Below are 22,033 nucleotides of genomic sequence, written 5' to 3' on the forward strand. Positions count from 1 at the left end.
GCGTGGACATGGTGGCCATCTGCTGCATGCTCTGCTTCTGCTTCTGCTTGCGCCGATGGCTGCTGAAGCACTGGCGCACCTGCCGCACGCCCGCCGGGAAACACTTCCAGGTCACGTAGAGCATCAGCACCACAATGAGGAAGGAGAAGATGAGCGCCATGGTGCCTGTCACCACCTTGTGGATCTGCATGGTGCTCTCTATGTCGTCGAGGTTAGCCACGGTCACCGTGAAGGAATTGGTGATGACTGCGCCGCCCTCGGCGGCTGGCGGATCGTAGGGATTGGCCGTGGGGCCGCCCCAAGCCTGGTCCTTGGCGGTGTAGCCTGGGTACCAGCTCATGGTTGTGGTGGACTGGTCGCCGCCGTCCTCGCACAGCTGGAAGGCGTAGACCGCGTCCAGTACGTCCTCGCCCTGCGCCACGTCCGGGCTTGAGCACAGCAGCTGGCTGTCCCGCTGGCCCCGGAAGGCACTTAGCCACTGGGCCAGGGCACACACGTTGCGGCTGCATTCCCACTCGTTGCCTGCCAAAGTGATGCTGCCCAGGGACGACCACGAATCCAGGATGCGCTGCTCCACGGCCGTCAGCCGGTTGGCGTCCAGCATGAGGGCCTTGAGGTTGGGCACGCTCTCGAAGACGTGCGGCTCGATGTATGCGATCTCATTGGCCGACAGGTCGATCTTCTCCAGGAAGGGCCAGGTCCAGTCCAGGGTGCTGACCACAACGGTAGCTCGGTTGTTGCGCATGTAGAGCGTGCGCAGTGAGATGAGGCGGGGGAAGTGGGCCAGGTTGACCTTGACCAGCTCATTGTGCTCCAGGTGCAGCTCGGTGAGCTTGAAGAGCCCGGCGAAGGAGTTCCGCGCCAGGCTCTGAAGTTGGTTGTAGCCCAGGTCCAGGAACTGCATGCTCCGGCAGTCCTGGAAGATTCTCACAGGGACAAACTTGAGGGCGTTGTAGCGCAAATGCAAATTGGTTAGCTTCCTCAGGCCGTGGAACAGGTCGGGTTCCAGCGCCTGCAGCCTGTTGTACGATAGGTCCAGGATGCGTAGGTTGGGGAGGGGCCTGAAAGTGCCATTGGGCAGGCTCTCGATATGGTTGGTGCTCAGGTCGAGTTCCTTGACTCGGCGCAGCCTGTCGAAGGTGCCCTCCTCCACCACGTCGATGTTGTTATGATCCAAGTAGAGCCAGGTGAGCTGCGACAGGCCAGCGAAGTGGCCCTCGCGCAACTCCGTCAGGTTGTTCTCGCGCATGGACAGGCCCAGGGCGCTGCTCAGGTTGCGCGGAACGTCGGTGAGATTGAGCCCCTCACAGTAGAGCAGCTTGCTGTCGCAGCGGCATAACCGTGGGCAGACGCCCTCCACCGAGGGGACCATTTTGAGCATGATGCCCAGCGAGCACCACAGCAACAGTATCAACCCAGGGGGCTTCCTCAGGGGCCACTTTAGGTACAAACCAATTAGAAGGAAATCCATCAGCCTGAAAATCCTTTGATAGATCCTCAGAGAAAATGTCCATTGGAATCGTTCCGGTATTATTCTGTCATGGTTCACATCGTAATGTGTAAACTCTCCCCGGCAGGAAACCAGCTCTTGTATTGTTTTTGTATTCCCTTTCTTGTAGTGAATTGTGTCGCGTGTGTGTTTTTTTTCCCCCAAGGTATTTACTTATAGAAAGGAGGAGGAATCCAGTGTGGGGAAAAAAAAGAAAAGAACAGGGGAGAGGGATAAAGGGCAAGTCACTTTGCTCATGTTAGATATCAGAGGGCAAGAGGCGAGCGGAGGGGGGTAAAAAATGCTTTCTTCGTCGAGCGATCGCATATGAAAGGAATCCTACTCACCCCTATCCAGAGACGGACAACCCCTATTCAGCGACTCCCTTTGTGCCCGCACTAATTATGTACGAATCTAAAAAAGGACCCCAGTGTGGTACAAATTTGCCACCCCCCCCCTCGTCCTTTTCAGCCAGGACACCAGATCCTGGCAGGCTTACAATGTCTTAGTTCTCCTCGAGTGAAAGAAGCCAGAAAAGACCCAAGGATGCTTGTTAGGAAGTGCAAGTTCCCTGCTCGGCTGCATGCATGAGTGCCGTGCCTCCTCGCTCTCTCTCGCTCTCTCGCCCTCCTGCTCCTCTGCAGTCACTGCTACTGCGATGATCCCGGAGAAAAACCAAGCCAACCAAGAAAGGAGAGGAAAAAATGACTCAAAACTATTTTTCTTCTTCTTACCCCCTCTCGATAAAGACTGGTGGCCGATCTGTCAACACAAATTATCGTCCGCCACTTGAAGTGATCACTGACCTGCACGGCTTAAATCCAGTCAGCTCTGTCATTATTATTTCAGTGAGCGACCGGCGAGCTTCAGAAAGAATGTATTGGAAGAATAACGATGGGTAATGCCAGGGTCTCTCTCCTTCTCTTATCTCTCTCTCTGTTCCCCCCTTTGATTTTTTCCTTTCTTTTTAGTATCCTTCTTTCAGATCCCCACTTATCTCCTGTGAGAAGCCCCTTGACTCCTGCGTCCTCCTGTCTTTTGGGTTCTGTTCATATCCACTTGTGTTGTTAGTGGTGTTTTCCCCTGGTCGGCTGGAGGGAGTTTGCTGGTTGAGGCTGGACAGCTGAGAGGCTGAGGAGGCTGCTAGTAGGGAGGCAGAGGCGGTGTGTGACGGGGATGGAGAGGAGAGGCAGGGCACTCTTCACTTCGATCCCTCGCTTGCAGCAGACTAGTGTACTGGCAGAGCATGCAGAGGCACCGTCTGTTCACTGAGTGTCGTAAGCCTCTCACAATTCAGACTGGCCCCACACACTCTCTCTCTTTCTCTCTCGGGTTTGTTCGTTCACTCACTCACTCTCTCTCTCTCCCCTCTGCCTTCCTCTATCTCTCTCTTACTCTCTCGCTCAATTTTTTTCAGTGTTTGAAACGTTTCCATATTCAAAAGGGGCCGGGCTTAAAAACTGGGGCTTTATTGAAGCACAGAACCTCTCTCTCTCTCTCTCTCTCTCTCTCTGTCTCGCTCTCTGTCTCTCTCTCTTTCTCTCTCTCTCTCCCTCTCTCTCTCTCTCTGTCTCGCTCTCTGTCTCTCTCTCTCTCTCTCTCTGTCTCTCTCTGTCTCTCTCTGTCTCTCTCTCTCTCTCTCTCTCTCTCTCTCTCTCTCTGTCTCTCTCTGTCTCTCTCTCTCTCTCTCTCTCTCTCTCTCTCTCTCTCTCTGTCTCTCTGTCTCTCTCTCTCTGTCTCTCTGTCTCTCTCTCTCTCTGTCTCTCTCTCTCTCTCTCCTCACTCACCCTCCCTCCCTGTAATGAATTGAAACAAGCCATCTACAATATCTGATTCTTCTCTTCTTGTAGAATCCAGTCTCCCTCATTATTGCAGACTAATATTCCACTAATGATTGAAAGGGTGTTCTATGTGCGTTCTTTCCCTCCAGCTGAGAAATGTTCCAAACTCTTGGCTGAACCGATGGGGCTGATGCTGCATAATTACATAACAATACAGATGTCATAATAATAATAATAATATTCATGATTTGTGATCGAACCAATGTTATTGTATGCCGTGATTATACACACTTATTGACACATTTAATGGTAAATGACTCAGCTGTACACTTTATTGGGCCTCATATGAATATGGTGTACAGAGCCTTTGGAAAGTATTCATACCCCTTGATTTTTATCACATTTTGTTACCTTACAGCCTTATTCTAAAATGGATTAAATAAACAAAATCCTCAGACATCTATACACAATACCCCATAATGACGAAGTGAAAACAGGTTAGCAAGATTGAACTCTTTGGTCTGAATGCCAAGCCTCACCTCTGGAGGAAACCTAGCACCATCCCTGTGATGAGCATGGTTGTGGCAGCATCATGCTGTGGGGATCTTTGTCAGTGGCAGGGACTGGGAGACTAGTCAGGATCGAGGCAAAGATGAACAGAGCAAAGTACAGAGAGATCCTTGATGAAAACCTCAGACTGGGGTCCTGACTCATCTGAACAATAACCTTAACAGGACAACAACCCTAAGCACACAGCCAATAAAATGCAGGAGTGGCTTCGGGACAAGTCTCTGAATGTCCTTGAGTGGCCCAGCCAGAGTCCGGACTGGAACCCGATCAAACTTCTCTGGAGAGACCTGAAAGTAGCTGTGCAGCATCGCTCCACATCCAACATGACAGAGCTTGAGAAGATCTGCAGAAAGGAAAGGGAGAAACTCCCCAAATACAGGTGTGCCAAGCTTGTAGTGTCATACCCAAGAAGACTCAAGGCTGTAATATCTGCCAAAGATGCTGTCACGTCTACTCCCGCCCCTCCTCTCTGGCCCTCGTTTTCGCTAGTTGTCTCATCATTACGCACACCTGCCACCATCGTTACGTGCTTCTGCACCTTATAACACTTACCTAGACTCCATCACCTTCCCGATTGCCTCCGAGTAAATCTGTCACTCCCTTTGGTTCTTTCCCCAGGCGTTATTGACTCTGTTTCTGTTTCATGTCTATGCTTTTTGTGTTTCTTGTTTTGTACTATGTTTTATTTATTATTTAATTTGCACTCCCTGTACAAAATAACGACTCACCAGGGAAGTAACAGAGATTTATTTTTCTTACTGGTGATGTCACATCCAAGGGCGGCTGCCGAAGCAACCGTGGATGCATCAGGTGGCTCGTCAGGCTTCCATACCTCAGCTGGCTCGACAGGTTCTCAAACCTCTGTTGGCTCGTCAAGCTTCCATTACCGAAGCTACCGGTGAGGCCTCAGCTGGCTCGGCAGGTTTCCATGCCTCAGCTGGCTCGACAGGTTCTCAAGCCTCAATTGGCTCGACAGGTTCTCAAGCCTCGATTGTTCTCAAGCCTTGATTGGCTCGACAGGTTCTCAAGCCTCGATTGGCTCGACAGGTTCTCAAGACGCTGTTGGCTCGTCAGGCTTCCATGCCTCAGCCTGCTCGTCGGGCTCCCATGCCTCAGCCGGCTCGTCGGGCTCCCATGCCTCAGCCGGCTCGACGGGCTCCCGTGCCTCAGCCGGCTCGTCGGGCTCCCATGCCTCACCTAGCTCTACAGGTTCCCGTGCCTCAGCTGGCTCTACAGGTTCCCGCGCCTCAGCAGAAGCTTTCGGCCCACTCCTGGTCCTCGGACTGTCCCCCTGGTCGGCGTCCTGCGGGCTGGAGCCATGTGTCAGGGAGGGGGTACTGTCACGTCTACTTCCGCTCCTCCTCTCTGCCACTTTCGTTATGCGCACCTGCGCCTCATGACACTCACCTGGATTCTATCACCTTCCTGATTACCTCCCATATATCTGTCACTCCCTTTGGTTCTTTCCCCAGGCGTTATTGACTCTCTTTCTTGTTCATGCCTGTATGCTTTCCATGTTTCTTGTTTTGTACTATGTTCTATTTATTATTACATTTGCACTCCCTGCACTTGCTTCCCGACTCCCAGCATACACGTTACAGGTGCAGAGAGCATTGGGTCAGTAACTGAAAGGTTGCTGGATCAAATCCCCGAGCTGACAAGGTCAAAATCTGTCATTCTGCCCCTGAGCAAGGCAGTTAACTCACTGTTCCCCGGGCGCTGAAGACGTGGATGTCGAATAAGACAGCCCCCCGCAGCTCTCTGATTCAGAGGGGTTGGGTTAAATGCGGAAGACACATTTTCAGTTGAAGGCATTCAGTTGTACCACTGACTAGGTATCCCCCTTTCAACAAAATACTGAGTAAAGGGTCTGAATACTTAAGTAAATGTAAAGTTTTTTATGTTGTATAAATCTGCAAAAAAATCAAAAAATCTGATTTTGCTTTGTCATAATGGGGTATTGTGTGTAGATTGATGAGGAAAAAATCAATGTATTAAATGTAAATAAGAAGAAGAAGAAGAAGAAGAAGGCTGTAACGTAACAAAATGTGGAAAAAGTCAAGGGGTCTGAATACTTTGCGAATGCACAATAAATGGCAGCATTACCCTACATTACCCTGCTATGGATGCTTTTGTTTTTAGGGACCAAACCGACCAGAAATGTATGCTTAAAAGGGCAGTTGGTCAAAACATTTTTTTTGTCTTCCTTTTTTCTTTTAATGAACAGAAGTGCAATGACCATAGCATGGTGAGATGGGGGTCATGGGGGTTTGCCGACTCTACGATTCACGCACTATGATTAAGCTCTTTGCATTGATATATCCTAGCTTTTATTTCCTTGTCCATTGAACGGAAAAGAGTCAAACCAAACTAGATCAAGTACATCGGCATTTGGTAACATGTAATGCTGCCTGCCTGGTCTCTTTTTCACGGTTGTTTGAGGACCCGGCTGTCCAGTGTGAATACAGATTTTATCTGTTGCCACATAGAGACGGACAGTGTAACATAATATATTCCTCTCAGAGAGGTCCCCACGCTCCCAGCTCCCAGGGTTCCCTGGTTCACGGACCCCGCCCGTCTCTCCCAACCCTTGTCATCTCACTCCCGTTCATTTCAAATGACAATGAGCTGTGACGAATCTGATGATTCGGTCCTTTACATGACGCAAACATGCCATCCCTCCCTCCCTCTCCCCCCTCCCTCCTTTCTGACAGCAGACATAACTTTTACATCATGGCTCCTTGCTAAAGTGTTCTGCTGTGGATTTAGTCAGGAAGTCAAAAATGCCACGTCGGCCCTGGCTCATCTGGTAATTGGCGTGTCGGCCTGTCTACTATTCCAGGGCCCGTATTCATAAAGTGTTTAATAGACAGACTGGTGATCTAGGATAATTTTTGCCTTTTGTATCATAATGAAGATGATTATATGGACAGGGGGGACCTGATCCTAGATCTGCACTCCTACTCCGAAACCCTTAATGAATATGTGTCTAAGGAAAGCCATCAACAGCTCCGAGACCTGGGGTTTACTAGCGACAGTTAAAGGATGGTCTGACGGCGACAGAGAACCTACTCTCACCTTTGCTTTACCTCCACGGTCACTCATTTGTCATTCATAATTAAGTAACCAATCTAACTTAAATTCATGACGGACATATTCACACTGCAGCTATTGCAACTGACGTTCAACCATTCTGAAGGAGCAGCGCTGTTTTCAGCTCTGAATGCCAAAGACTTATCTTGAGTACTCGTTAGTGATGCTCCAACGAAACATGTCCCTTTCACCTTCTTGTGGTTAGTGTAATGCTGTTTTCACGCCTTCAGAAGGCTGCCTCTGCAAAGCTTCCACAGTGGGAAGACATAATAATGCACCGTGAGGGGAGAAATAAAACTATGGGACGTGGACGACGTCTCCCAGTCAGACATATCTCGTTCCTGCTCGTCTACCTCAGCCCGCCTCTCTTCAGCCCTGTAATGGATGGATTGCTACACCAACTAATGAGTTGGTAGCACCATAATGACTTAACACAGCAGACAGGAGATAGGAGTACCGGGGTCATCCGTTTTAAACTATTTAAGAGATTGTGGCTGTGGAGAGGGCAGACACGTGCACACGCGTGCGTGCGTGCGTGCACATGCATGCACACACAAGCATGCATGCACACATACCCACGCATAAACACACTCCTATTAACGATGGGCGGTAGGTGCAGGTAGGAATCTCGACTCGTCTGAACAATAACCTTAATTTGTTCCTTCAAAACCACGTCATTGCTGCTTCTGGTAGGTTAGAGTAGACTAGAGGGAGGATAGCAGAATTTGGGAAACTAGGGCATTACCTTTCCCTCCCCTTCTATTTTGATTCATGAACATTCAAAGAAACCAAGATGATTTTTCTGTGTTATTTCGGAAAAGGGGGATATTCGACTGGGGGAAAAAAATTGTGTGGAGAGAACATGGCATGCTTCTTTCGCTGAGGGGACTTCCGCATCCCCGGGAAAACGAGACTGAAATGACAGAACGCCGTCTGTGAGCCCAGAGATTAAAAAGCAGAACAAATTAAAACATCTCGAGTGAAATCGACATCTTCGTGGAACTAATGTGTGGGCGACTCAACTTTGGAGAGCGGGAGAGAGAGAGACTTTTCATGCTGTGATTCACTCCTCTCTCCTTTCTTTCCTTCCATTCTGAAAAGTGTTGTCACGCTATCAGTGTAGCCCAGAGCAGCCCAGAGCGGATCGTCATGGCGCAGAGAGGCCTACTCATCCTCCTGTGAATGCCTACCCATGGGCGGCCAGGGAAGGTCAACATTTGGCTACAGTGGGCATCTGGGGGACGTAGACAGATGTCCGTGACAAGAGTCCCTTCGCCCCATTTAAAGATAATGTCTTTTGAAGGCATGTGAATATGTGAGCACAAGCACAAAATGTCCTCTAGCAGATGTTTTTCATTACAAGCTAATCACTGAACTGTCAACATTGACAGATATATTCAGTTGATGTTGCCCATGCTGGAATTCAACCCATAACCCTGATGTGCTCTGACCATGCTCCGACCCTCTGAACCGCTGGTAACGTGTCAGGTGTGTTGTTTGCACTGTTGCGCTCAACTACAGCAGCTATGCATTCTGAAAGAGGCTCTCTTCTCCATACATGAAATCCACCTTCATTGGCCTTCTGTTTTGTGTAAGTAGGTATAACTTGTGCCCATCGCTAGGCTAAATCAATGAAAACCAAGCAAGGCAGTTACTGAGGAAGTGGAATTAGCTGTTTAATAACTTAGCACTTACTGTTAATTAAACGTAGATTGTGCTTGTGTTGTTTAAGTTGGTTATGCTTAATCAACATACTATTATATTCCCTTCATGTTTTCTGCTGTATTGGCAATTTGAACTACAGTATGCGAACACAAGGGATTTACTAAGGACGCTGGCTGGTCAGCAAACATCTCACTTGCGTAATTTATTGCACAAATACTGAGCTCTGACGCTATTGCACTCACCAGCCTACCAGCCATAAAACCTTGCCGCTTTAATGTTTCATTCTTGACACCCACAGTTTACATACGCCTGAGCCAAAATACATTTAAACTCAGTTTTTCACAAATCCTGACATTTAATCCTAGTAAAAATTCTCTGTCTTAGGTCAGTTAGGATCCCCGCTTAATTTTAAGAATGTGAAATGTCAGAATAATAGGTGAGAGAATGATTTATTTCAGCTTTTATTTCTTTCATCACATTCCCAGTGGGTCAGAAGTTTACATACACTCAATTAGTATTTGGTAGCATTGCCTTTAAATTGTTTAACTTGGGTCAAATGTTACGGGTAGCCTTCCACAAGCTTCCCACAATAAGTTGGGTGAATTTTGGCCCATTCCTCCTGATAGAGCAGGTTTGTAGGCCTTCTTGCTCACACACATTTTTTCAGTTCTGCCCACAAATGTTCTATGGGATTGAGGTCAGGGCTTTGTGATGGCCACTCCAATACCTTGACTTTGTTGTTCTTAAGCCATTTTTCCACAACTTTGGAAGTATGCTTGGGGTCATTGTCCATTTGAAAGACCCATGTGTGACCAAGCTTTAACTTTAACTTCCAAGCTTTAACTTTTTTTGTTTCATCAGACCAGAGGACATTTCTCCAAGAAGTACGATCTTTGTCCCCATGTGCAGTTGCAAACCGTAGTCTGGCTTTTTTATGGCAGTTTTGGAGTAGTGGCTTCTCCCTTGCTGAGTGGCCTTTCAGGTTATGTCGATATATGACTCATTTTACTGTGGATATAGATACTTTTGTACCTGTTTCCTCCAGCATCTTCACAAGGTCCTTTGCTGTTGTTCTGGGATTGATTTTCACTTTTCACACCAAAGTACATTCATCTCTAGGAGACAGAACGCATCTCCTTCCTGATCGGTATGACACCTGCGTGGTCCCATGGTGTTTATACTTGCATACTATTGTTTGTACAGATGAACATGGTACCTTCAGGCATTTGGAAATTGCTCCCAAGGATGAACCAGACTTGTGAAGGTCTACAATTTATTTTCTGAGGTCTTGGCTAATTTATTTTAATTTTCCCATGATGTCAAGCAAAGAGGCACTGAGTTTGAAAGTAGGCCTTGAAATGCATCCACCGGTACACCTCCAATTGACTCAAATTATGTCAATTAGCCTATCAGAAGCTTCTAAAGCCATGACATCATTTTCTGGAATTGTCTAAGCTGTTTAAAGGCACAGTCAACTTAGTGTATGTAAGCGTCTGACCCACTGGATTTGTGATACAGTCAGTTATAAGTGAAATAATCTGTCTGTAAACAATTGTTGGAAAGATGACTTGTGTCATGCACAAAGTAGATGTTAACCGACTTGCCGGAACTGTAGTTTGTTAATTAACAAGAAATGTGTGGAGTGGTTGAAAGACGAGTGAAAGATGACCCGTCCTAAGTGGATGTAAACTTCCCACTTCAACTGGAGCTCGATAGATGGGAGTTCATTCCTTACCAAGAGTGAAGATGAGAATCAAAAATCAAAATGGCCACCACTGCCTGGCATTGTAGCGGCTGGAGCTCGACAGATCCTCTGTGGTTGAATGGACTAGACCACAGACACTCACTATAGACAGTAGCCTGGTAGCCTGGTAGTATACCTGGTTCAACGCATTAATAACTCCAGATTAATGGCTATCGGCTCTAATCTCATAAATCCTCATCATACGTCACACCTGGACATGGCTACTAGATGTACTCATAGCCAACGTATTCCCATTTGGCAATACGTTGGCTACTCTTCTCACTACACTACCACCAAGGCTTCGTCTCAAATGATACCCTACTGCACTATCTAGAGAATGGATGGTCTGGTTAAAAGCAGTGACCTATGTTGGGAATAGGGTGCTTGGGCCAAAAGTAGTGCAGAAAGTAGGGTGGCCTTTTAAACACGCTGCCCTTTGGTTATGCACCGTACACTACTTTGGTAAGGCTGTTTTTGATAGTAGAAGAATGTTATTATCCATTGCCTCATTTATCCTTAGTCACCTTGGCTCTGCCGAGCCATAGAAATGCTGAATTATAAGTACCTCTCGAAGAATTACAGGCGTTATGCAATGGTGGTGGTTTCGGGTTAATCATTCTCTCCGCAAGCTAATTACACTTGAGCTAGAGGAGAGATCAGCGTTTAAGCTTTGTTTACAGCTACGTCTGAATGCCTTTGTCCTTTGCCTTTCTTAGAGTCCCCTGATGAACACAACATCCCCCCCCCCCCCCCCCTATCGACTTTGTCTTGTCTGGTGTATCTCGTTTGAAAAGTAAATTGGTTGGCTGTCTCAGATTTGTTTCTGCTGCTGTAAAAGCATGTTGCTATGTTCCTGGCCAATGTCAGATTTTGAATAGTTCCAGAGCCACAAAACCTCCCCGTCGCACGGATAGCTAGCTGCCCGTAGCTCGTTCCTCTTGGTTGATAGAACTGCTGAAAGCCTCTTGACTGGGGTCTGAGTAGGGTCAACAAATAGCAGCATCAGATGCATCCCGTTCTTTTTGTTTCCGCCTCTTTTTCCTCACTATTCTATTACTTATCCAATGGGTAGAAGTGTGACTTCTTATTGATTCTTGCCCTTGGCAGTAAACCATTTCCAGTGAGTAATTTATTGTCGGAGGCCACAGCTGGCTCAGGCTGACTCTCGAGTCCCACCGACCCAAAAGGCTCTACGGCCAAGGCTGCCTTCTTCTGTATCTCGGTCCATGCGTAAAGGGAGGTGCAATTTGGTGTGTGTGTGTGTGTGTGTGTGTGTGTGTGTGTGTGTGTGTGTGTGTGTGTGTGTGTGTGTGTGTGTGTGTGTATGCTTATGTCTTATAGTACTCAGTGCATTCGTACTCAGTAAGGGATCACTTGACTCCACCTGTTCTTCTGTTAGTGTCACTGTCTGAAGAGGTCTGCTATCAGTGGAAATCTATGAAACTCAACCCTATCCTCTCTACTTTTACTCCACTGTGTGTAGCACACTATAAAAGGAATCGGGTGTCATTTGAGACCTAGCATCATCCCTTTTCTTTGGTAGGATTTATTTATGTCAGCATTGTTATGCGAGCCTCTAACTCTTCAGTGCAAGTGTTGCCATTTATTAGCTTAGAGCAGAGGTATAACTTTTTCAGCTGGGACCAGAAATTGCCAGCAATTCGGGCGACCCCACCCCACCCCAATGGCAACTTCTAATGGCAACATTAAACTCATTACATTTTCATCTCTCTTATCAAAATTAAGAGAACCAATACATATATATAAAAACAATTATCTGTACTCTTAATTTTTGGTTCCCAACTGTGGCATTGAGGGATACGATGCTATTTGTGCCATCAGATCTGCTTGCTGTGACTTTTCATTGGTGAAAACAGTATTGACAGTGAACTAGTCCTCGTGGCAGTAGCTCTTACATGGCGGTGGAAGAGGTTTGTCCTCAACGCTCTAGTCAACCCCGCGAAGCATGTCTGTCGAATACACATCTCCCAATTATACTCCCCCAATTATGTTCTTTCCAGTGTGATGGAACGTGGCAATTGTCAGTGGGACAATGTATTTGAGAATCAAAGAGAAACATTTGAAATCCCTTATCTGGAAAAGTGTGGACTAGACAAACTATCGAAGTTGTAGAAATTGTATGTAGAAGGACTTCACACACATGTACACACACACACACGCAAATACGCACGCATGCACTCACACACACACACGCACACGCACACACACACACACTCAATTATTAACACGACACATCATTAAAGCGACACACACAGGCATGATTTCCATGCATATCCCCCTCTTCCCATCCTCCCTTCACTTAGTCACTTAGTCCACCCACACTGTCCTCCCTGTTTGTCTCTCATTCTGCCTCCGCCTTGTCAGCATCACATTTCGTTGATAGAGGGGTCTGCCTCGGCCTGTCTCGTCATCAGATTGAGTTGACAGAAGGTTCGCCAGAGACTCATAATTAACAGTCTCCTGATTACAGATCCATTATTTAAATCCACTATTGGATCAGAGGGAGTTCGGCTTCCTGACGCGCCTCGACAAAACAGGCCAGATGATGATGGCTAATTGGCCCTCTGCTGAGATAATGTGGACAGGCAGGAGAAGGACGGGTGGGGAAGGGGGTCAGTGCACAGAGCTACCCAGAAAGAGGCTGCAGTATGCAGGGAGAGGGGGGGGGGGCTGCAATGGAGGGTAACCTCCAGCAGATGGCAATTCCATTCACAGCTCCCAGTTATAGGCTACAGTTGGTCAGCTCTGGGCTGGATGGGTGAGGAGTTTCTACTGCTTGTTGTAGGCCCTCCTTTGGTTGCTTATTGTGAAATATGAGGATTTGTAAGATTTTAACAACATTTTCTTATTGGATAACAAAAACAACGGGAACACGGGAGCCTCAGCGGCAACCAGAGCATGTCACGACAGGAACAAGCCTGTCGCCGCAGGTAACCACCTCCCGGTTCACCATCCATGATAACAATGACCACTACTGTTTCCTCTCTGCAGATCAATACAGTTTATTCAATCCATGACGCATTGATGCATTCACGATGCAGGAAATGACTAATATGAGAAGATTTGTTTCGTCAGTAGCCTAATTAGCAACAGTGAAAGGCCATGATTAAGTCGTTATTGAGGGTAACTTAAAAAGCCCATGTGAGATACCACAAGTTCTGGGGGCCTATGCACCTGTCATTAAATGTAATATATCGATTTGACAGTAACCCTCCAAAGAGTCATTCATCAACCTTTTTCATTTCCATATCTACGAGGAAGCTAAAGTGTTTGTTTCTTGGGTTCAGTAAGTAAGGGGATATCGGCGAAACAAATGCCGTAGTCAAGGCTACAACGGCACCAGGGTAATGAGTGGAGTTAACTCAGGTGTTCAAAAGCTCATATCAGACTGAGAGCCTAATGCTTCTTAGGTAGTTCTTTATGAGTTTTAGTTTAGAAAACAATTTCTCCAGAAGCGACAGTTATATGGATGGTAAAAAATAAATAGCATGATTGCTGTAGCAACATCAGAGAAGGGAGATGTCAGCAGAAGGGTGTGGTACTTCAAACCCAGCAGTTCTGAAACGTCTTTAATTGAGCCATCTCATTCTCCTTAATTGCCGGCTTCAACACGTTATGGAAAGAGAGGAAGTGTATAGGAAGCACTGGGGACAGGTCGTCTGGAGAATGGACACCCAATCAATTGGCAGACACGAACAGACGATCATTTTTAGTGGTTTGCGAATTTTGTGCATACCGGTGAACTGGTGTTTGAGTTGTGTGGTTGCAATATCAACAGTCCTTTTATCTCGAGTGTATATCGGCACGCATCATTCGAGACTTAGTTTAAATTGTGTGCAGTGCAATGAACATATAATGCACAAAAATGTCTCAGCAATACTCCGTATCGAAAATAGTCGGGCCTGCAACCTGGACCCACAGGCCGCGGTGGAAACATTGGCACACAAAAATGCTGTGCGACGCGTCGCATACTGTAGCTACTATGGGCCTCTACGTTGTTAGACTATTTCGTGTATTATTTTCATTTGGAAAAAAGTTTATAAATAGCAACTAAATATGGTATATAGCTATAGATAGTAGGCTACGCTGCATAATAAAGCAATCTCCGGGGGGCCCGAACTCCGACTTTGCAGGGGGGGGGGGGGGTTACACCAGTGGAGGGGAAGCCCATGTGTTATTTTGTGTGGGTCTGTGGCTGTTCTCTTTTCAGTGCCTTGTGGTCTAGCATCCTAAATGTGGATGTTCTATCTGTTTCAGGCAAATGTCTTCCTGTTTGTAAGTGTGTGCGTGTGTGTATGTGTCCCTTTGTCTGTGTATGTGTGTGAGTCAGTGTATATGAATGAATGTGTCCCTCTGCTTGTTGTGAGTGTCTGTGTGTGTCTGCATCCCAGCGACGCGCTAGGCTATAATAGCACCGGGCATCAGAAAACCCCCACATCAAACACTGTGTTTGCATCCAAAGGCACCTTATTCCCTATATAATGCACTACTTTTGGCTGGGAATAGGGCGCCATTTGGGACGCAGTCTGTGCTGCTGTCCTTGGTGCCTCGTGCCAGTCGACCAAGGGGAACTTTGGTCTGCCTGTCAGATGAGTGAGACTACCCCTCTCACCACCTTCCCACCCCCCACTGTGTGAGTAGCCAGGCACACCTTTCTTTTTGGACCACCCTCTCCCCTCAGTCTGTGCTCCTCCTTGCGTACCTCTTTGATAGCTCTGATGGCCCAGTTCGCCTAGAAAAGAGGGAGGAAGAGCATTGCACTCTCTGCCACCCAAAATGTACCCCCCCAGTCACCTGCCCAACTCCAACCATTCCCTGCCTGCCAGAGCTCCCCTAATTTACATTTTAGCAGACACTCTTTCCAGAGCAACTAGGGTTAAGTGCCTTGCTCAAGGGCACATAGATGTCTCACCTAGTTGGCTCTGGATTCAAACTAGTGATCTTTCAGTTACTGGCTCAATGTTCTTAACCGCTAGGCTACCTGCCTTTCTCAGCAAATGATCTGGGCCCATATTCATAAATCTTCTCAGAGTAGGCATGCTGATCTATGATCAGTTTTGTCCTCTAAATCATAACGGGTAAGACAGCGAGACCTGATCCTAGACCCAGCACAGTTCATAAAAAAACGCTATATCAATAAGGACCCTGGTTTATCTCTCTTCCGGTATGCGTCTTACATTGTTCAATGCGAACACAGACGGTCAAATAGACGATGCAAACTGTAGTCTATGCTCCTTTGCTCCCCTGACTTTCATTTGACATGTTGACAGTGTCTTGACCCTAAGGCCTCTATCAGGTCTTGCGTTGTTCACGTCGCAGGCCGCACGCGACATGTACGTGTACCGTGTGTACTGTGCTCTGGCTGTGTGGCTCTCGTGTCCCCAGGCTCACCGTTGGCAAGGAGAGCTGGCCATTGTGTCTTGGCTTTCATGGGTTAATAATGCCATTGGTCTGTGTGTGCGTGTGTGTGTGATGACCTGCTCCCCTGTGACATTGGCTTCAGACCTACTGCTCTCTTTACAGTACTATAGAGTAGTATAGACACAGCCCTGCACTCCTGTGTGTGTGATTGTGTGTATGTGTGTGTGAGTGTGTGGCGGTGGAAGCGTGAAGAGTGTATTGCTGTATATAGGCCCAATGTCCAGCATTGCTTGTTAGGCTACAGCGCTGTCATTAGTGCTGTAATGGCCTGGGAACATGGCAATAGGCTGGGAACAAGACAATATAGTTGTGCATGTGTTGGGGTTCACTGCCCAACAGGTACAGAATAAAATATACAGGGTTTTAAAGGAGCGTTTAGCTACTACAGTACTCTGCCTCAAAATGACTAGTTCTTTGTCAAATACAAGGCAGAGTGAATTATATTTTTATAGGTACAGCTGAAGGTAGAGATTGAAAATGTTTGATCCGTGGAAATGTCAATGAGAGCACGAACACCTCCCCCTTAATGTGTCAGCCAATGACGTTGTAGCAGACATGGCATCGATTTGCCTCCACAACAATGTCGTTTCTCACCTATAGTTGAGGCAATCATTTTGTCACACTCGTAATCCTGTATGTTTTGGTTTTTGTTTTTATTTTTGGGAATGGGCTTGCCCGTTGTCAGGGCAACGGCTTGGCGTGAAGGGCGCAGGAAAAGGGAAGGCTGTCTTTCTTGACCCCTTTCATACGTTTAATATTCATCTCATTTTGAATGTGTTAAAAGCCTCGGGTGTGTGAGATATAGTTTGCCTCTGGGTGCCAAGGAATTTTGTTTGTCTTTGAAGTCGTTTCTTTTTATGTTTTTTTTTTTCTCCCCCACCATGAATCATTCAGCCCGAGTCACACTTCATTCGAGAGTCTCGTCATGTCATGGAAAATCAACAGGAACAGCAAAGGGGACACTGGGGAAAAGAGCGCTGTTTGATGATAGCTGCTGTTGCGGAAGAAACAGATTCAAATTGCAGTATTTTCAACTTCAGTCGCTTTACATAGAGGGCATTCGAGGGATGAGTATAGATCAAAAATGTGATTGGCACTTGATAAAATGACACTGACAACAGCCAAACGGTGACATCTGGCACTTGAGATATGTCAGAGAAGACAGAGAGAGAAAGTGGTGGATAGAGAGAGCTTCCTTTAGATTTTCAACACTTGTATGTTTGTCAATTATGTGCTTTGTGTTGATTTGTAAATACTTATTAGAGCGTGAGAGAGAGAGAGATCCTATTAATTTCAATGATTTTATTTTATAAATGTATTTATTAATACAGTGCCTCAAAGTATTCAGACCCCTTGACTTTCTCCACATTTTGTTATGTTTCAGCCTTATTCTAAAATGGTTTAAATAAAAAATAAAAATCCTCAGCAATCTACACACAATACCCCATAATGACAAAGTGAAAACACGTTTTTAGAAATTTTACCAAATGTATTTAAACTAGAAAACAGAAATACCTTATTTACATAAGTATTCAGACCCTTTGCTATGAGACTCGAAATCAATGTTTCTATTGATTCTATAACTTGTTCGGAGTCCACCTGTGGTAAATTCAATTGATTGGACATGATTTGGAAAGGCACACACCTGTCTATATAAGGTCCCACAGTTGACAGTGCATGTCACAGCAAAAACCAAGCCATGAGGTCGAAGGAATTGTCCGTAGAGCTCCGAGACAGGATTGTGTCGAGGCACAGATCTGGGGAAGGGTACCAACACATTTCTGCAGCATTGAAGGTCCCCAAGAACACAGCGCTTCCATCCTTCTTAAATGGAAGAAGTTTGGCACCACCAAGACTCTTCTTAGAGCAGAACAATCGGGGAGAAGGACTTTAGTCAGTAGGGTGACAAAGAACCTGATGGTCACTCTGATAGAGCTCTAGAGTTCCTCTGTGGAGATGGGACAACTTTCCAGATGGACAATCATCTCAAAACCACTCCACCAACCAGGCCTGTATGGTTCAGTGGCCAGACGGAAGTGACTCTTCAGTAAAAGAAAAGAGTTTGCTAAAAGGCACCTAAAGACTCTCAGACCATGAGAAACAAGATTATCTGGTCTGATGTAACCAAGATTTAATAATTTGACCTGAATGCCAAGCATCATGTCTAGAGGAAACCTGGCGACATCCTTGTGGTGGTGCATAGTGGTGTCAGCATCATGCTGTGGGGATGCTTTTCAGCGGCAGGGACTGGGAGACTAGTCAGGATCGAGGCAAAGATGAACAGAGCAAAGTACAGAGAGATCCTGGATGAAAACCTGCACTCAGGACCTCAGACTGGGGTGAAGGTTCACCTTCCAACAGGACAACGACCCTAAACGCACAGCCATGACAAAGCAGGAGTGTCTACGGGACAAGTCTCTGAATGTCCTTGAGTGGCCCAGCCAGAGCTTGTACTTGAACCTGATCGAACATCTCTGGAGGGACCTGAAAATAGCTGTGCAGCGATGCTCCACATCCAACCTGACAGAGCTTAAGAGGATCTTCAGAGAAGAGTGGGAGCAACCCATAAAACAGGTGTCCCAAGCTTGTAGCGTCTTACCCAAGAAGACTTGATGCTGTCGTCGCTACCAAAGGTGCTTCAACAAAGTATTGAGTAAAGGGTATGGATACTCATATAAATGTAATATTTCAGTTTTTTTTTAATTAATTAGCCAACATATCTAAAAACTTGTTTTGGTCATTGTGTGTGTAGATTTATGAGGATTCCAAAAAAAATGAAATACATTTTAGAATAAGGCTGTAATGTAACAAAATGTGAAAAAGTATACTTTCCGAAGGCACTGTGTCTAGAAATGCACTGGTTTACACAATACTTTATATTTATATTTGATGAGCTATTTGATCAACATGTTCCTTTACCGTAGTGGATGGTTTTTAGACATGTTGCTAGGATCCTAATGTTCTAATATGTACTTATATGGAGGTAATGGCAAAACGAAGAAGAATACTGGTAATTCCTGGGCCTCGAGCACAGACAATGTCAGAGCTTCAGTCAATGTCATAGTCGACTGTATGCTCTTACCAATTTGCATCTCCGTCAGGAGCATGAAACATCTTTTATAAAATGATTATAATGTGATGCGTACCAATGATACCATGTTGCAGGGGTGGATGTAATGTCATGATATCGATTTGTCATTGTCCAAAATCACTGTATTATCCCATTAACCATACTTAATAATGCTACGCAGTTGGTAAAACTGGGCAAAACCGCAACCCATTGGGATTGTTCAAGCAGTTTTGCCGCCAGGTAAGAGTTTGACATATTAGTTCATAAAGACACAGTAAATAGAAATATCCCTGTTATAGTCCATTGAGTAAAAACCACTCTGCTTTCCTTGGGCCTGTCTGATTTGGCACCCATCAGCAGAAGGTAAATCCCTCTGACAAGACCAAATAAATCCTCAGCCCCATGCTTCTTCTCTTCTTCCACTTCCCTCTGCAGGCACACAGAGGGAAAGCCTCTTTCGTTTTTTTGGTGCCAAACATTGACAAGTGGAGCGTATTTTTACGTTCTTTTCCTTGTTGCTGTTTACCTCGGCTCTGTTTAATATTCAGAATTAAGCATCCTCCTCTACCATTTAGAGGCAAATCAATGGTTAGCAACAAAATTAGCTCAGAATTAGCTCTGCCAATGCTAAGCTGTCTTCTTTCTCTCTCTCTCTTTCTCTCTCTCTCTCTCTCTCTCTGCTGCAATCTGAAATATTAGCAATACCATTTTTGAAAGTTAGCGATTGTGTTAGTGGTGAAGCATAGCATAGCTCCAGCTGTCAATTCAGCAATATTGGAAGCAGTAATGTGGTGTATATGAAAGTGTTAGTTAGCATTAGCGCTAACATTTGCGAATAACATACCAGCTTCAACAGCAGGATTAGCAATGGTCTGTGCTCGTACACAAGTCTCTCACTCCTTCCATTTCAGAGGGGGCCCTGGATAATTAAGACTGTACTGTATCTTCCAGAGTGAAGCCCTGACCCTGTCAGACCCTCATGAAGTGTAACGGGCACAGGAGGCATCCCTGGGGCAACCCTGACTACTTCCCAGTAGGTTCCTCGTAGGGCTCTGCCATGCTGGTCGGAGGCCTGCCTTCTCCAGCTGTTTTCCAGGCTGTAGCAGCTGGTGCTGCTGGCCAGGCCAACATGGGACCTGCTGATGATCTCATCATCCTCCGACAGTGTGTGTACATCAGCAAGATACAGTATTTGGGTAGTACTCAAGGTTATCAAGGGATTTAACTTCTGGAAAGATTTGTAGACATCCTTGTAGCACCACTGTTATGTGTACTTTATGGAGGAAAGTGCAGTGCTTTTTAGATGACACATTATTGATGATATTCTTTGCTGGTGAAGCGGCTCTTTGTGAAAAGTTGGTTGAAGGCTAACACGTCACACGTTTGATTATTCATACAATAGACGTTGAGTGAAGGCTGTTAAAGGAGAAAGTGTGATGCAGGCTTTTATCGACTTTCCTCAGAATCCGAGAGGTTGTCTCTCAATTTTCGAGGCTGGATTGTTTTTTTGTCTGCAGCCAAGAGTCTGTTTTTTTTATTTTTATGAATACGTCATTGTTCTAAAGGGAAAAGCCATATTGCAAGCAGGTTAATGTTTCTGACTACTACTAAACAGCTATTCATCTAGAAGCACGGAGAGTTACCGCAAGTCGCAAAACAGGAGCTGCCTCCACTATTCCAGCACTCTTTAAACTTCAACATTTCAACATCAAATCAGCTATCCTTAGTCTAACACAGTGACCACTAAAAGATACCAAAAACAATTTAGTTCAATCAACGTAAGGTAAATAATGATGTGGCTGTCCATGGTGCTGATATCTGTGTGTGTGTGCATGTGTGTGTGCGTGCGTGTTTTTTTATTTCACCTTTATTTAACCAGGTAGGCAAGTTGAGAAAAAGTTCTAATTTACAATTGCGACCTAGTGTGCATGCATACTCGTAGAAAACAACCTGTTGATTCACCCTACTTGTAGAGAAAGGACAATGTCATCGTCCTCTCTTTCATGTTGACAAAATGGTCTACACGCTTTTTATTTTTTGTTTTCCTCGGGTACCTTGCTAAAATGCTTGCTCGCTAGCCTAACTTATCTTCATGGGCAATGATTAGCTACCTAGTTAACGTTAGCCTTCTACATCTAGCTACATATTTAACTTCTATCCTCTCAGGCCAAGGGATACAACGTATGAATTTATGGTTGAATCAGAATCAACGTTATAATCATTGGCCAGTATAGATAATTAAGTATAACCACGATTCCAAATCCCTATCTCCATACATGGCTAATTTAGGAAAGGGACAATTTTAGCTAGCTAGTTAGCCACCAGAGGACAACAACACAATGAGATGCAATAATTCAAGTTGTTTCTGTCAATGACATTTTGCTCTCGATGGGATGTGATTGAAGCCATATCCAAACTGGCTTCCCTTGACACTTTCTCTGGTGCGCCAGTACCATTCACAGTTGAGCTCACTCAGTTTAGCTCAATGCGATTGGCTATTGTTTTGTACTTTTTTTTAAATCAATGCTCGCTGGCTGCCCTTGCATTTAATGCTACAGGCAGCAACAATGTCATACTCTTTTTGACCAGACAGCATCAGATAGATGGCTTATACATACAGAGACATGGGGGGGGGGGGGGGGGGCGCTGTTTCGGTCGCTCGGATCATTTCTCCAGTGAAATACATTACATGCAATCTCCATAGACAAACATTGGCAGTAAAATGGCCTTACTGAAGAGCTCAGTGACTTTCAAAGTGGCACCGTCATAGGATGCAGGATCTTTCCATATGATCTATCCAACAGGTCAGTTCGTCAAATTTCTGTCCTGCTAGAGCTGCCCCAGGCAACTATAAGTGCTGTTATTGTGAAGTGGAAACTTCTAGGAGCAACAACAGCTAAACCACAAAGTGTTAGGCCACACAAGCCCACAGAACAGTACCGACGAGTGCTGAAGCACGTAGCGTGTAAAACTAAGTTGTTCTCGGTTGCAACACTCACTACCGAGTTCCGAACTGCCAGTGGAAGCAACGTCAGCATAAGACCTGTTTGTCGGGAGCTTCATGAAATGGGTTTCCATGGCCGAGCAGCCACACAGAAACCTAAGATCACCATGCGCAATGCCAAGCGTCGGCTGGAGTGGTGTAAAGCTCACCGCCATTGGACTCTGAAACAGTGGAA

General features: G+C 45.9%; 2 protein-coding genes across 5 annotated transcripts in view; one reads left to right on the forward strand and one right to left on the reverse strand.

Annotated features, from left to right (window-relative positions):
* The window catches only part of LOC139374160 (leucine-rich repeat transmembrane neuronal protein 1-like), a 3,087-nt gene extending 1,084 nt beyond the window's left edge, over window positions 1-2,003 (reverse strand). The window contains exon 1 of the mRNA XM_071115170.1: window positions 1-2,003. This exon is cut by the window's left edge and continues 1,084 nt beyond it. Coding sequence (XP_070971271.1) covers window positions 1-1,471 — 1,471 coding nt within the window. The 5' untranslated portion in view covers window positions 1,472-2,003.
* Window positions 1-22,033, forward strand: part of LOC139374910 (catenin alpha-2) — a 677,819-nt gene that overhangs the window by 457,182 nt on the left and 198,604 nt on the right. The gene's annotated exons all lie outside the window — the stretch shown is intronic.

Source organism: Oncorhynchus clarkii, chromosome 19 (assembly GCF_045791955.1).
Source record: "Oncorhynchus clarkii lewisi isolate Uvic-CL-2024 chromosome 19, UVic_Ocla_1.0, whole genome shotgun sequence".
Classification (NCBI taxonomy): Eukaryota; Metazoa; Chordata; class Actinopteri; order Salmoniformes; family Salmonidae; genus Oncorhynchus; species Oncorhynchus clarkii.